The sequence below is a fragment of the Zeus faber genome (assembly GCF_960531495.2).
Source record: "Zeus faber genome assembly, chromosome: 8".
NCBI classification, from domain to species: Eukaryota; Metazoa; Chordata; class Actinopteri; order Zeiformes; family Zeidae; genus Zeus; species Zeus faber.
The window spans coordinates 11,583,977-11,601,151 of NC_137195.1; the positions used below are offsets into that span (position 1 = coordinate 11,583,977).

Genomic DNA, 17,175 nt, shown 5'->3' on the forward strand with positions numbered 1-17,175 from the left:
CTTCTTTTCCTTATTACAGTAGGTTTATAACAACATAGCTACCTTACCCATGAGGCAATTGCATCCAGATGCATAACAAAACGGTGCGGATTGTAGTTTTTGTATTGGCTAGAGTAAGGTCAAGCCTTTACAAATAATTGCACTATGCAAAATTTAATATGTAAATTCTGACAATGCAGGCATATTCCCCACCCAAATTAAGTCCTGGTAAGACATGAAAAAAATTGTTGCATTTGTTGTTTTATAATAAAATAACTACCTTACCCATGAGGCAATTGCACCAAGATGCATAACAAAATCGTGCAGAACAAAATCGTTTTTGTACGATCGCTCCCTCTCCGACTGTGACCACGACACGTCAGCGATGAGGCGCCCGTGATCCGTGCGCCAAAACAGTATTTTTATTTTAGAAGTAGGATATTTTATTTTACTCCGTTTCCTTGTGTAACGAAACCGCAACCGCAGCGCAACCATCTTATTCAAACTAATACCAACCAATAGTTTTGCCACGTAAGTGAAACAGGTTGAAAAATATTTCTATATTAAAGAACTTACATTCGTAGCTGCACTTGGACCCAGTGACGAACCTGAGCTGACCGGAAATGTGCTGAAATAACTTGAATACAACTCGGTATTCAGAACAATTTGTGAAGATTGACATCTTTAGTGCATACTCGAGCACGCTCATTTTCTTTCAAGGGCTGAGTGATTTGTCATTACAGGCAATGTTTTTTTTCTCACAAACACCTTGTTTCAATTCATTTCAACTCTGGACTTGGATTTTTGTTGCCCTGGAGAAGTAATACAAATATAGAATAAAAGCAAGAGAGAGAGAGAGAGTGGTCACTTTGACAATTCTCTGTTGTCAAACTCGTGTGTCGGTGCTCTTTTTATTGCCAGGCACTCAAACAGAGATGGGGGACATAATAGAAATGGCCTTTCCCTGTTGTCCCTCAAATCACATTCTCACTTAAACTGGATTTCCAGCTGTGAAATTACTTTGACCAAGCCACGGTCTACTCTGGTTCTCAGGCGAAAAGGTGCGTCACATCTGACCCGAGGAATAGCTCTGAGGTGATTGAATAAACACACACGCACGCACGCACGCACACACGCACACACACACACACACACACACACACACACACACACACACTACACACACAAATTACTGCTTGGAGGGATCACACGTCTCTGCAAGTCAATTGGCAACAGGATAACAACCTGAGCCTGATCATGAGCTACCGCTGAGGCAATTCTACTTATTTTTTTCCTCTAAATGTCTGTCATCATTTTTCTGGGAAAATGTTCTGCTCAGAATTTTTGGCATCTGCGATTTTATCATTTCGACATGTTAACTCAGAGAATTTAAATATTCATCACCGGGCTCTATTTTGGGTCAATCAGGCTGTCTCATACTGCTCTGCTGCACTCATTGTCTGAGAATTAAATGTGCATCTGCGCGTTACCAGAGTTGATTTTCACTGTCAGTCCCAATGTAGGCACTCTGTGTGTGTGTGTGTGTGTGTGTGGCTGTGTGTGTGTGTGTGTGTGTGTGTGTGTGTGTGTGTGTACATTGTAATCTTTAGTGAGAACATCTGTCTCTAAGAGATAACATAACTGGGGAATTAGCCGTGCTGTCGTACAACGAGCAGCACATCTCACTGTTACAGCTCCCTCAATTATACTCTATTACACCTCAGTGTGTGTAAGTGCAGATGTGTGTATTTCAAGATACTGATGCCGCCTTGTCCTTGAGTGAGCCTGCAACAAAGAAATAGCCTGCGAGTATAAGCGTATCACCAAGCCCAAAGTCTCTAATCCACAAATCTAACCTACAGCACAATATTCATACTTATTTACTACTAAGACTAGTCTTACTCTAACATGGAAATACGGTTTTTATCTCCATTGTTGATCCTGTGATGATTTAAGGAGGCCATCCTGAAACATTGCAAACACTTTTTACCTCATGATGTTCGCATATTATGCAAACATCATGAAGTAACAGTGTTTGCACCACAGGGTGCACCCGCTTTTGTAAAATTTCCTCCTTTTGTCCTTGCCTGTTATACAACCGTGCAGAGCCATTTTAGACACACACAAGCTGCCTGCATTGAAGGTTGAAGGCATTGTTTGGCGTTCTCCAAACACAACCATGTCTGGATGTAGTAAATAGCAATTTGTCGGGTGTCCGTTTTCTGTGCTCCTTTGAGTTTTTGTACTTTGGCCTTGGATACAAGCTTTTTCTAAATGGCAGATCTTGCCACAAATTCCAGCTCTGTGGAGTGCACATGAAGTGCAGTCGAGACTTCTGTTGAGACAGGTTCATAGGGGCTGGTTCGATTCTGCCGTCAGTTTTGAAACTGTAAATTTGTGGTATTTATCCACCATCCTGTGATCCCTGCCGGTGAGCTTCAACTTCCGACTATAAAGTCTCTTCGCTGAAGCAGTTTGTCCATGTTCGGAATATTCCCTCATGGTTTTTAAGACTGTTTTCCTTGACACATTTAATAGTGCAATTTTGGTGAGAGATGCACCTGAAATTCAGGCGTTTAAAACGTTGCTTTTTAAACTCACATATCGGAGTGATAATTGTTAGACCTCTTATAGAGCTGAGACATAGGCTCGTGTTAATTGTTAATGAACCTAACGCGACTAATTGATGCAGCTGCATTTGTAATTCAGTACAGTATGTGATTCTACCATAGATGCTTTTCCCTGTTATTTTGCCTGGCCCCCTGTAATTAAGGTATTATATAGCTGAGGCACACGTTCCATAAAACCATCCTAAAAGGAGCTTTCGCTGTTATTTATAGGGATACTCTACGGCTTCTGACCCTTCATGGGGCCGAATCGCTGCAATGGGAAATTAAATACAGCTTCTCAATGTTTAGCAAAAAAAAAAATCAATGCAGCGTCTATGCCACAGAACACATTGTGCTGTGAATAGGTCTGTGCCGAACAGCCCTCCCACATGGGGAGAGAAAGCGAGGGAAAGTGGCACAGGGGTGGGGTGCCCCTCTCATACGGCACAGCAATTTAGGCCACTCGTTCACTCAGGTAGCTGTGAGCTGTTCTTTGTGCTCGATCCAATCAATGCCCACAATCAAAGAATCGAATGTATGCCAGAGTGAGTGATCTGGGCCTGACAGGGGGCTTTCTGTGCGGCTTGGAGGTTTTTTTTTTGTGACTGAGTGCCAACTCTGGTTTTTATACATCATTAAGCCCCAGAAATGATTGACTTGAGGAAACAGCTTATTCTCGCTCGTAAATCAACAAAGACTAAAATGTGCACTCACGCACGCGTACGCACGCACGCACACACACGCACGCACACGCACACACACACACACACACACACACACACACACACACACACACACACACACAACAAAACCGTCCCACAAGCCAGAGGCTCGATCCTTGAACTTTGTAATGATTTAATCAGTCACTGTCAGGAAAGAAAGTCAAATCATGATTTACAGAGTGTGTGTGTGTGTGTGTGTGTGTGTGTGTGTGTGTGTGTGTGTGTGTGTGTGTGTGTGTGTGTGTGTGTGTGTGTGTGAGAGAGAGAGAGAGAGAGAGAGAGAGAGAGAGAGAGAGAGAGAGGAGAGACAGATAGAGAGAGAACTTTCTGTTACAAACACATCAAAGTCTGTGATTGACATAAATGTATTTCTACCACAAAGCGTGGAGGAGTGTTCCCACTGCAGTAAAGTGCCCTAGATTTCATTCTTTGTTTTGGCGGGTTACATCCTCCAGCCTTAATGAAGCTCCTCACCTCTAACACCTAGCCTTTATGACACGCATGTTCTCATTTTTACAGTCTGGGTTTTTTTTTTTGTCTCTTACAATGATGGCACTTACCCCTTTGCACCAATGTGTGTGTGCGTGTGTGTGTGTGTGTGCGTGTGTGCGCGCGCGCGCGTGTGTGTGTGTGTGTGTGTGTGTGTGTGGATTTTCGGGATTTTCCCCGAGTTTACTCCTGATTGACCTCCTAAGATCCTACCAAAATTATCTGCAGGAGTGAATGTGAACATGTTGCATACAGTAGATGTATGTTTGTTGCACAGAGGTCTCAAGCGCTAACAGCTGCTAATTTTCACTGCTCTATATTTTACTCAGTCTGTTTGATCTCCTGTCCTGTGGAGACAGATTCCCTCTCGCCCGCGCGCGCACGCACACACACACACACACACACACACACACACACACACACACACACACACACACACACACACACACACACACACACACACACACACACACACACACACACACACACACACACACACACAGCGTTGGGGGTCATGGGGAGGAGAGAAAAGAATTGAGTTCTAATTACTTAGTCTCTACATGGGTTGACTTGTGCAGCACACTGGCACCACATGACTTATGTTTGTGCCGTTGTGCGCATTTCTGTGTATTCCTCTCGCCCCATAGTCTTGGTCTCTTCTGCCTTCTGGGCTCAGTTCATCAATATAACAGAGGGCAAATCAATCCAGCCTCTCCGAGGACTCTGAATAGCCATGGTCCGTGGGCCATCTGGAAGCCGTTCTGTTTTGTTCCCCCAGCGCCGCGCCGACCGCTGCAGCGATCAACACGTTGGCGAGCAGCTTTGCAGCCTCAGCCAGTTCCTAACTGCATCCCAACCCGGGGCGTGTAAGAGAGAATTGTATAAGTCATCAGATAAAGACGCAGTGATTTATGTGGGTTTTTTTTTAAATATCAAATGTGAAACAGCGGCCGAAGCACGATATTGATCTTTGTGCTAAGTGTCCTATTGGCTTTTTTCTGAGCGCGGGTCAGGTTTTGCGAACTGTTTTGCAAGTGAGGAGCTTGTTTAGCATTTTTATTGTTCAGATCTGGAACAGTAATCCCGACTCCAACCTAAAGATCTATTTAAATCATATTCGGTCCAAAGAGCAGCGGTGACCTCGCAAAACATGAAAAAGATAAAGGCAGATTATGGCCATAACAATGAAGCAGCAGATAACTTTAGTACAACAAAGTGAACTGACACATATATTTGAATTTGTAAAATGGATATTTTTGGATTTTGCGTTGCATTTGCATCCATTAAAGATGGTTGATGTAAAATCATTAAAACATATGCAAAGAAATTTAGACTTGGTCTCCTATCGCCTACCTTCCCAACACGTGGCTCATTGGTATTCCGTGTCTGACCTCCTTTCAAGGTCTGGAAGGTACTGGAGATGAAAACGGAGATGCTCCAGGAGAGCAGGACTTTTCATTCATTTTGACATTTTTTTGTTATACCTCATAACATCAAACTAATAATATAACTTTTGGCACTTCTTTTTTTTTTCTTGTCCACCTCGCTCCCATGTCTCTTTGTTGCAGAGTAGTGCTGAGTAGTGTACTTTCATGTTCGCTGGTTCTGAAAAGTGCATTTGTTCAGAGCATATTTACCGGCAATTTTGTTTTGTTTTGCCCCGTTTGAACAGAACTGTGTTGACCGTGACAGCTCTGTCTTTTCAAAAAGAGATGTCTTGTTGGGCTTTCGAGAGCCTCACACCCACCCAACACTGTTCCTCTGTCATACGTCATTATGCAATATCATTGTGCTCGCTATTAACTGTGTTGTCTGTTTTGGGGCTACATTTTATGTTGCCCAATTGTTGGAGTGCCTTTTCATGGTCAAGTGTGTTCATTCATTCTTGTGCTCTATTTTGAAGAGAACAATGTCAATGTGAAATGTGCAATGATTTACACAAGTCTGATGGCACACTGAGGGGGCAATTACTACACTAGTTGACCATAGTGAGATTTTTTCTAAGGCAAAATTGATTTCAGGATTCTGACATTTCTATCTGATTCGCACACACACGCACGCACGCACGCACGCACGCACGCACGGGCGCACGCGCGCACACACACACACACACACACACACACACACACACACACACACACACACACACACACACACACACACACACACATACACATGTTCTCTGTGTGTTCCTTTCTATGAAGTCACATATATCGAAAATAAGAAGTACACAATTAAGTCAAGCTGAAAACCAACTTTTAAATACATTTTTAATGAATTTGTTTCAATGGTTCTAATATATATATATATATATATATACATATATGTGTATATATGTATATATATATATATATATATATATATATATATATATATATATATATATATATATATATATAATATTTTATAGATTTCCTTACAGTTAGAATATTTACACTATGAAGACAAAAACTCTAAAGCAATCCAGGTCCTAGTCATGTGTTGGATATGGAACATACACACGCACAGATACAGAGCAAGTTTACCATATCTATATTACGCCTCCCGGTCACCCGGACATTATTTATGTGCACAGAAAGGCTTGCTGGAACCTAAACAATCTGTATGAAGTGGAGATAAGGGGAAAGAGCGATCCATTTATTTCCGGCAGCCTGGAGACTTCAGACTTCAAAAGGCACCTGGTCTGTCTGGTGTTTAGAAGGAGAGACAAGCCCAGCTCGGGTTTGAATAGCAGGTGCACTGTTCCCTTTATTTTGGGTTTGAATGAGGAATGATGGATCAAAGACAGTCTGTTGCAGCACAGGCAGGAGGCTAAGAGGAGAAACTTATTTTCATTTGAAATAAATCACTAGTTTGACGATGTATGTGTTTGTGTGAGTGCATGCCTGCAGGTTTGTGTGTATGTGGGTGTGTGGGTGTGTGTGTGTGTAAAGTGTGCTTGCATGTGTATGTGTGTGTGTGTGTGTGTGTAAAGTGCACTTTTATGTATGCAAGTGTGTGTACACAAAAAAATTGGAGGTTATAGCCGCTGAAGCACTGACACATTCTCATCTGTCACTCAATTCAGATGGCAAGCTTTCGTTTCAGCCAGAAACTCTCCCTCTCCCATTAGCCGCCTTCTACTAGATGAGGCATGAACATGTCTGCTAGTCTGAGGCAATCATAACGCCTTCTGTTGAAACCTCAGCGGCCAAGCTCTGTCCACAAAAAGCTGTGTGCTAAGTGGCTGCAAGGCCAGCGGTGACACGGCAGCAAGGGAAGCAGAGTGGAACACGGGGGAGGAAGGTAAGAGGGGGAGAGGGGGGTGGGAGATTAGTAGAGAGGGAAACAGAGAGGAAACCGATAGATGGGAGAGTTGGGCGTGGTGGGAAAGAGAGGGGTGGAGCGGGGCGAGGTGGTGACAGAGTGGAGCCGGGTGTGGTGGGAGGGCGTGTGAGGGGGCTTCTGATGGGGCTGCGTGACGCAGGATGACGTGATGGAGGGTGGGGAGTGGGGGAGAGGGCGGAGGAGGGGGAAGGTTGGGGAGTCCCATTGGCATTGGCATTGGAGTGTAGGGCTCTAGCGGCGCTGTCAGCTTGACACTGTTCTGTGCTTGTGTCTGTGGTTCATGTGTGTGCGGCTTTTTAGAGATGGATGGCGTCGGCGAGTGCAGTGGGTTGTGCAATGGACAGACCAGTGTGTATGGTTCCTGGGAAGGTCCATGGATCTCCGGTGGTGAGGTGTGCGTGTATATTCCTTGGTTTGTGTCTCTGTGAGGGACTTCGCCATCAGGCATTTGTTCCAAAACCTTCTGCATGTGCTCCCTAGCCTGCTCTTGAAGGAAGCGGTACTTGTCCATTTCCTCAGCGCTGAAGCTGATTGGTTGAGCTGATGTTCCATCTGTCTGTTTGTCATCAGCTCTGTTATGGGATTGGCAGAGAGAAGACAAGCTGTCATGGTTTGAGTAGCCAGTGTCTGGAGGGCACTGCTGACGATTGGCAGCAACTTCTGTATCAGCATAACTTTCCTTAGGTTGTTTTGTCTCCTTTCCTTCCCTATCCTGACTCTCCTCAGCCAGCCCCTTTCTTCGTTTGGCTCTCTGCTGAATGGCAGGGAGTTTCCCAATCAGAGGGAGTATTAATGTCCGGGCTGGCTTCAGCGGCAAAGACTTAGTAGGGCATATCTGTGTAGGGGGTCTGCCTGAGTTGTTGGTGGTAACAGTCATAGAGAGTCGAGGACTTTCATCAGGCACAGAATTTGGCTCCTTTGGCTTCGGAGGAGAGACACTGAAGCTGGCATCTGTGTGGTTTGTGCTCAGGCCTGGGACTAAGGGATAGCAAGAGAATGTCTTGGCACTGTCCTCGCAGTGCGGTGAAGAGTCAGAAAGGGAGATGAAGGCTGGACCACAGGAGCGGTTCTGCTTCTTTTTCTTGGGAGAGTATGGTCTCGAAGGTCCGGGGTGAGCTCCATAGAGAGCACCGCAGGAGCGAACTGTCGCCCCATCCATGGTGACCTCTGAGCGCGTACTGCTTCTGCTCCACTCTCCGCTCAGCTCGGACACGCTGGTGCTGCTGGGGCTATGAGAGAATGGGCTGTGGCTTGTGTTGGTCCGCGTGTTGTACATGCTGTGGGGACTGTGTGTTGGCCTGCCTGCCCACCACTCAGGGCTAGCAAAGTGTCTATTGCTTGAGTGTCCACTATCTGCCCATTGCCACACACAAGCAGGGCTGTCCCTGGAGCTTGACCTGGACCAGTACGCCCCCCTGTCCTCCCAGCTGTCGCTGCTGCCCCAGGTCCAACTGTCGAGGCTACATTTGTCCCACTCTGCATCCTCTGTACTGAAATACCTGGTCTTTCTGCTCCATCCGCCAGGAATTGGGCTGAGCCCCGCCGCCCGATCCCATTCCACTGCTTTGTTTCTTGACCTCCATCGAACCATATCCCAGTCGCTTCCCCGACAGCCGTAGCTGCTCCCTCTAATCCCCCACTGTTCTACCTCTGAAATTCGGCTTCCTCTCTCCCTGATCACTGCGTGCACTCCATTCTTCCTCTGCCTTCCGGTCTCATCCCAGGCCTCACATTGTCTGAAGCTCTTACTGCGAAAGCATTCTCTCTCCCTGTGGAGGAGTTCTCTCCTCCTCCCCGGGCTGCTACCACAGCTTTTGTCAGGGTTATAGCAGTCAATGGAGCTCCTGCTGTTGCCATGGTGACCCCTTTCCCCAAACAACTTTGAATTGCATTCCGGTGAGACGGGACGAGGGGAGAAGTGAGGCCGCCAGGGAAAGGCCAGTGCATCTCCGTCTCCCCCTCCCTCCCCCTCAGCGTCTCTGTCTGCTGTGTGTCTACTGGGCTCGGACTCAGTGCTGTGAGGCACCCCCTTCCTGACAGTGACAGATACTGGCTCTGCCTCACTTCTCCCCACGAGACAGCTCCTCCCCGCCCTCCCAGCCCCTCTTCTCCTCCTCCTCCCCCAAGTCTCCCTTCCCCTCCTTTTCCTCCCTGTGTGCCTCCCACCAGCCTTACCTCTCTCATTTTCCCTGCTCACGGAGTTGGAGACTGCTGAGACAACGCTCCTCATTTTGCACCTTGCTGCTTTGTGCTCGTTTGAAGTTTTCTCCCCTCTCTTCCTCTTTCCCAGCTTGTGTTTCTTCGTGCCATCTTTTCTCTTTTTGCGTGACACTTCTGAGACGCCTACATACTGCCCCGGTGCGCTGGCATACGTGCATGCTGCCTCTCTCTCACACTCACACCTGGATGGGCTGAGGCCCGTGCTATGTGCACCGGGCCGGGTGACAGATTCTAATTTACAGCTCAGGACTGCGACGGCTCTTCCCCTGATCCTTCTCACACCCCCTAATCTGCCTCCCGGAGGATTCTGGGAGTTTGTGTCAGAGCTGTCACTGTGAGTGGAGTCAAATGGATGGTAGGCTGTCCCCTCACTCCTCCCAATGCACATGCTGTGCTTTTCTTCCACCGTGTGTACATCTGATGATGAATGAATTCTGTTCTGTCGGAGCAGGTGTGCTGCTGCCTCTGCATCCATATGTGTCTCTGCCTTCGTACTCTGCTCCGGCTCCTTTGCTGTTTGTGCTTTCAGCTCGTCTCCCACCTGTCCTAAAAAAGATTGAGTCTCTGGTGTGAGAGTAGATGCTACACTTGAGTTGCACTCCTCTGGGAAGCTGGAGCTCTGGTTTCGGTTTGATTCCCGCCGGCCCTCTGCGGGTTTGGCAGGGTAGTGTTTGGGCTTCCACGACCTGGGAAACAGACGGTTGCAGCTGTAGGTGAGTCGAGGTTCAGACTTGGTGAATTTCAGTAAACCAATCGGCCACTTAAGACTAGTGGCACCATCTTTTCCCAGCACACAAATGTACTTCCTCTCCTCTGCTCTGCCCCGCTCCCTCTCCTGCTCCTTCTCTCTCTCCGTGTCTCTAGCCTGGTTCTCCACGTGTGCGTGGTAGAGCATGTGCACATCTGGCTGCGTTGTCCTCATATGTGTTGCCTGAGTTTGTGAAGCTGATAAGGGAGAATGGGTCATCTTACATGCCTGACTATTAGGTGGCAATGCGGAAACAGAAGAATCATTCACTTCTTCTTCCCCTCCCCTGCGCTCATTTCTCACTGCCTCATTGACAGTAATTGGCTCTGTTTCTCTCGCTCCGTGACCACCAGAGCCTGACTGAGACTTTTGCTCTGGACCTGCTCTGTGTGTCTGCACCTCTCGTTCCCCTCCAGCCCTGATCTCCTCATCTATGTCTTCCATGATTCCCTTTCTTCTCTCCCTCATTTGCTCTCTCCTCTCCCTCTCTTCCTCCTCGACGTCTGAGAAGACGGAGGCGGAGGGCTCCAGCCTGGGCCCCCTGCGTGAGAAGCAGAAGGAGACGCCCAGCCTGACGCCGTTTCTACCGTGCCCACTCTCAGCGGGGCAAGACTCTCTCGCATCCCCGGCCGGGGGCTCTGTGTCGGGGGTCCAATGTGGGCCTGATGAGGTCCCTCCCAGAGGTAAGGTGCGCAGATGGGAAAGGACTGGGTTGGGTTGAACTTGCAGTGGGTGGCGCAGGTCGTCTGCCTGAGCACTGAGAGGGGGTGTGCTGGGCTGAGGGGGTGAGGTTCTTTGTTTGTGGGAGGTGGGTTCTGGCCTGTGCCCAGGGCAGCGGTCTCTCCACTCAACTTCCCTCTCCTTCTGCTGGTTGTGAGAGCGGACGGCCGCAGTGGAATCTCTCAGCCCACATCTTCTCCCTGGGGCGCTGCAGGAGCAGGAGGAGGAAGGACGGGATGGATTAATTAAATTGACTTAATTTCAACCGACTTGATTACGATTCAGCATAGCTAATTTCAGTTAATGCAGAGAGTCAATACACGCAGGATGAATCATTCGCCGTCCTCTTAGTATTGATAATGACTTAAATATCACCAGACTAAACTGGAGCGGTAAAACTTCAGCAATAAAAATAAAGAACAAACAGGTGAAAGGGAATACCAGAGGCTATCAAAACCACTGCGTGAAATTGGTGCTCATAGAAAGGCAATTCACACAGTATAATCTCGTGATTATTGGAAAACATGCTTCATTGCACATAATTGCAAACAAGTTGATGAAATGTTCTGGTTTTTTTATGCCAATTGTTTTGACTGCTTTAGTTGTGTGAAGCCAAAGCTAAATTCTAGATTTTCAAATACTTTTAATGCTTTTTGGTATATTCTTTTCATTATTCTAGTGCACTGGAAAAAAAAGATGCTACAGCTGCTGTACTGTATATCCTGACATAGAACTCCATATAGCTGTAACACACATGTCCGCTCTCTATACGTCAGCAGAAGTGGAGCTTCATGTTATATTTACTTCACCTGTGGCCTATTTAAGCCAACCAAGTGCTCTCTCGTCTGTGGACACATCCATCAACCCAGCAAACAGTGAAAGAATGTGACGCACTTTAACCTCTCTGGACTGTTGCCTCTGGTCTCATTATGGAGACACGCAGACAAACACACACACACACGCACGCACGCACACACACACACACACGCACACGCACACGCACACGCACACGCACACACACACACACACACACACACACACACGCACAAAACCTCCTGCCACTCACCGCTGGGTCTCCTGCTGCAGCTGTGCTAGTTGGTGCAGTCGTCTGAGCGCTCTGTCCTGTTTACGCTGGTCCTTCCATGATTTAGAGGCCACGTTGCGAGCAAACTCCCTTTGCTTGAGCTCCTTGAGTCTCTGTGAGAGGGAGAGGGAGGGAGAGGGGTGGGGGGGGGGGGGGGTGGAGGAGGATGGGGGAGAATGAAGAGATGAGGGACGGAGCGTGTAAAGGTGGGGGAGGGAGAGGAAAAAGTACGGCGCGATTTGGCAACGAGCGAGAGTTACAAGAGGAGAAAAGGGAAAGTGGATGAGTGGATGAGACAGAGGAGTGAGTGAGGGAGGGGGATTTGAAGAGGGGGTGGCAGAGGGGGATGGAGAGCGACAGAGAGGCAGAGGGAGATTAGTTTTGTGGCAGCTGTCTTTAAAAAGCTTGAGCGCTAAATGACTGACATCTGCAGACGCTCCCCACAGAGTTTGTGTCCAATCAGCTCCATTCAGCCGGCGAGGGGAGACGCATTCAACTGGTGACAGAACACACACGGCTGGTGATGAGTGCCACCGGCGACTTAATGATGAAGGCTTTCTGCAGCGGTTGCTCTCTGGGCACTTTTTTTTCGCAGCAAAGACTCCGCCGCTAACATCTGTGAAATAAGAGGGCCCTCATCACGCGCCGCGTCTCCCCTCGCAGGAAAACACCGATCTAATGACGTTGACTATTGAGCCGCGGCGGACCGAACGCATCCGTTTGTTGACGCGGAAATTACACATTGCTGAACACGGGAACACGCCCGCTGATCACCGACAAAATAATTAATCAAAGGGGACGACTTAAAGGTGAGCGATTTCACTCACAAAAATAATGCGTACGGTGGGTGTCAATTTTTTGACACGCGCACACATACGCACGCCCACGCGTGCACACACACACACACACGTGCACACACACACACACACACACACACACACACACGCACACACACACAAACAGACCACAACTCAACAGAGAGAACTCCCGTAGGGGCTGTTTAGTTTTGAACAGGTGGGTCTTCGCCTGCATCACAGAAAAAAAGTATTTGAGTGTATTGTGTTTTGTACTTGTGTGTGTACATACAGCATGGATATTTTTATTTGCGTATACATGTGCATATGTGCCTGTATGTGTGTGTGAGTGTGTGTGTGTTTGTGCACGTGTGCATGCCCGTGTGTGTGTGTGTATGTGTGTGTGAAACCATCTGTCTATAGCCGTAGGTGCATCAGTCCTCTCAGGGAAACAATGATTCATGCCTCTCTCTCTCTCTGCTTTCCTTTTCTGACACACTTTAATCCGCCTTTATCCATGCTTGGCAGGTGTGTGTGTGTGAGCGTGTGTGCATGTGTGTGCGTGTGGACTGAAGAGAGCCTCAGGAGTTTGGGAATAGCGGCTTCCGTGTGCATCACCCTTCCTATCCTATCTCCCTTCTTATCCCATCTCACAGCTTCCCAGTATATTCCGGCTACTAACAAGCCCCCCCTAAGTCTAAATCTATCACTTGTTGTTTACTCCAGACAATATAAGAAACGCAGGATAAGGCTGGAGCAGGGTGACACCATTCTCACATCTACATTCGGTTTCATTATTTTCCCAACCCTATATATTTGAAATATCCGCCTTCATCCAAAGGTGCAAATCTACTGTACACACACACACACACACACACACACACACACACACACACACACACACACACACACACACACACACACACACACACACACACACACACACACACACACACACACACACACACACACACACACACACACACACATCAGATTATCCTCACACTCATCAGATTTATTTATACGTTCCGTCCTCCCCTCTCCCCATTTCTCTCGCCGGGATCCTATGCCGCGGCTGACAGTCGTCAGGTTAATCTCCGCTGAGTCGTACACAAGCGGGTGTCTTTTTACATTATCGTTTGATGCTTAACATCCCGGTGTCAGCTCACAGCATACATGTTTGAGTGTGTTTCAATGGTGCACCGCTCGCGGGAGTGTGTCCTTGTTTGGGCGCGTGTTGGCGCATCTGTGTTTTGTTTTTTTTCTCACATTTGCGAGGGTGTATTTGTAACCACTAGCCTACTGCGAGGAGATCAAGGGAACATTAAAGCCATGGAAGTCAATGTTAAAACACACTTTATTACACCTTCCATTCATGTCATCCCTGTTTTGTGTTTTTTTTTTATAAATTGCACAACAAGCATGCACTTATTATTTTGATATTTATAACATGTTTGTCTTCCTCTTTGTCAAGCCATCGAATGTCCACAAACAAGTGTCTTGATTCAGGGTAACAATGCTGCTATTGCGCAGCAATAGTCGTATTTTTTACACTGAAGAAACAAGCGAGGGGAAATGCTCAGGGAGCGTTTTTTTAATTTTTCCATCTGCGGTTTCGTCAGTGAACAGTAAAAGTCCTGATCACAGGGACGATCCACTTAGTGGAAGCAGGAGCCCATGCGGACATGAGCGAGAGCCTCGGTGTAACGCCTCATACACAATTTGCCCCTCAATGTAACGTACTGGATACGTTACATTGCGTTACATTACGTTGGACGGATCGGTCTGCGCATTCAATCTTCGCACAAAGGAAAAAACTCCTGTCTTCTAACCCTGTCACCATGCCATCGTTTTTGCACAACACTAGTAGTGACCGCTCGGTCTCATTGCGTTTATTCATGTAAATTATGAATGAGTTGTCTTGTCTTGTTGGTTATTTATGGCTGCCAAAAATGGAGGGGAAACATTAACAATTTGTTCAAAAACGACATTAACTATACTTTATTTTTTTTGTAGAACATCACGAGAAGTCTTGAGTAATATATATACTTAAACGTAATGATAACATATAAAATATATACTGTAAACGCGTCAATGTTTCCACGTTTCGCTCGGTTTTCAATGGTCCCTGACCAACCAGGGGGCATTAGTAACAGTAACAGTATCACGAGCCGCCTCTGAGCCCAATTTTGGAAATGACGGGAAACGAATTGTTTTTCCTGCTGTTGCATTTGAATTCACACACTTTTCAGTGGCCAATTCCACCTCTGGATGTGTGTCGACATAGACTTGAAAGTGGAAAACTTTCAAGTGTAAAGATTACGTCACGTCCCCGGCAGCCGTCGGAGCGTAATACTCTTGGCCTTCGACCTTCCTCCCCCGTCGGGGGAATGGCTGTGAAGATCTCTGTCTGTCAGAGCGCTGATCGATGCTCTCCCACATGTGTCGAGTGTTGTTCAGAGGGAGGTGATGTCGGAGGCTCGGCTGATTCTGATTGGTATTCACCGGGGCCGCGGAGCAATGGTTGGCACTTATTAGGGAAGTAGGCGAGAATATCATCCGCTGTCTTTTGAATAGGCATAGCTTTTGTGTGCGTGTGTGTGTGTGCGTGCGTGTGTGTGCGTGCGCGTGTGTGTTTGTGTCTCCTCTTAAAGTGCCATAGGCTCCTGTCAGCTCACTGCCCCATGCGGCATGTTCTATGTGCCCGCCGCTGGCTAAAACAAAGCATTACCATTGGCCTGCAGTTGCTCCAATTCATTTCCAACCAACAATGATGGTGGAGGAACGGTCTTATTTGATGTTTGTTTCATGTTGCTCCGTGTGGGCGGGGAGGTGTGGGAGAAAGCTTGGCTTGCTTGAGAGATATGCTTGTGGATGAGTGCGTACACGGGGTAAGTGCGTTTGTGTAGGTCTCAGTGTGTGCGAGTGTAAGTAAGCCTTTGTGTTTGTGTGTGTTTTGGCAACGCTAGAGACAGCTGTAGGAGATTGCGCCTTCAGCAGAGCCTTCAGCTTGTTAGAGCACAATGGAGCTGAAAGAAGCACACAGGAGAGAACCTGCCGCCTTGTCTTTTCTTAATAGTCTATATGCTTCAACTCGTCCAGCCCGGAAAAATGGCTTAACACTTGAGCTATGACTAATAGCTCCAATTTTCTATTTTGGTGCAGGCTGTTTGATCACACAACATTCTTGATCAAATTGAACCAAGAGTGAACTCACCCACGTGTGCATGGTACTGTATATCAAAAAACATGTGTTGTGTAGGGCTGTCACGATCCAGGGATTTCAGTGGGCCACTATCATATTGTATAATCACACACATACAGCTTGGGAAGAAAAGTCATCAGTATTGGAACATAAAAAAAAATTGGGTAGGTACTCATTTGCCTCAATCAAAATGATCTATTTATTGTGACATTTTTGACATTGGCTCCAAATTCAGACAAAGCTTGGGCGGAAACCTATGATTGGATAATCTGATGTTTTTATAAAATGACTGCGATGAGCTCAAATAGTTTCCATCAGGCGATTTTAGTCATAATTGTGACAGCTCTAATCTTCACTGTCACCATTGTTGCTTAGCCGGTTGGTTCTTTGGTCTTTATTGTCATTTGCTGATAAATTGTCAATTAAAACAGATAGCAGAGTGAATAGAAGGGTCATTAGGATGAGTCATCTGTGTAAGACCGGGTCTCAGCCTTGGTCTGTGTGTGCACATCAGTATCTGGCACGGTTTTGTCTCGGTGTTGATGTCTTCCATTTACTGGCAAATTGTCGGCAATAAAATGTGAGCTGAGTGCACTGGAAATGGAAAGTCGGCTTTTTCACCTCCACAGTAAATTAAAGCACACCCAACATCGCATATAAAAAAACAAAAAAACAACCCAAGGTGTGTTTGTGTGTGCGTGTGTGTGTGCATGTGAATGTGTGTGTGTGTGTGTGTGTGTGTGTGTGTGTGTGTGTGCGTGCGCGTGCGTGTGCGTGTTCATATCAGGCAGGCAGGCGTTCATATCAGTTGAGGGATGCTCCGTGTTACCTGCTTGTGCGCGTGGTCGTAGGAGTTGATGTGGTTGTCGAACTCCTGGTGTCTGAGGTACTGTTTGTCGCACAGCTCGCAGTAGAACAGAGCCTTCAGATCCCCCACCGAGCATCCCAGCGCCCTCTCCGCAGGCTCCTGGGGGCGGGGCGGGGGGGGGGGGGGGGGGATGCAGCGGTGGACAGCGGTGGGGAGAAGGGGTGGGGGGCAGACTGTTAGGCATTTATCTACATATAACACACATCAGCAGTAATGGCCCCCTCCATGCACTCCACAGAAAAGCTGTTTAACCGTTTCCCATTAAAGCCAGGACTACTGCTGCTGCCGCTGCCGCCGCCGCTGCTGCTGCTGCCGTTCGGAGCAGGACAAAGAAAGCAAAGCTTGTATTAGCAGCTCCTTGAGCCTGGGGACACAGATTGTACAGTCAGTACAATGGATCCCGACAGACT

General features: G+C 47.3%; 1 protein-coding gene across 1 annotated transcript in view; it reads right to left on the bottom strand.

The window, feature by feature from the left end:
- znf804b (zinc finger protein 804B) overlaps window positions 1-17,175 on the bottom strand; it is a gene marked incomplete at both ends in the record, with an annotated part of 47,732 nt that overhangs the window by 4,491 nt on the left and 26,066 nt on the right. Inside the window, 5 exons of the mRNA XM_080004709.1 lie at window positions 7,140-7,252; window positions 7,473-10,164; window positions 10,456-11,022; window positions 11,881-12,011; window positions 16,727-16,864. Of these exons, the coding sequence (XP_079860835.1) occupies window positions 7,140-7,252; window positions 7,473-10,164; window positions 10,456-11,022; window positions 11,881-12,011; window positions 16,727-16,864 (3,641 nt within the window). The remainder of the gene's footprint in view (window positions 1-7,139; window positions 7,253-7,472; window positions 10,165-10,455; window positions 11,023-11,880; window positions 12,012-16,726; window positions 16,865-17,175) is intronic.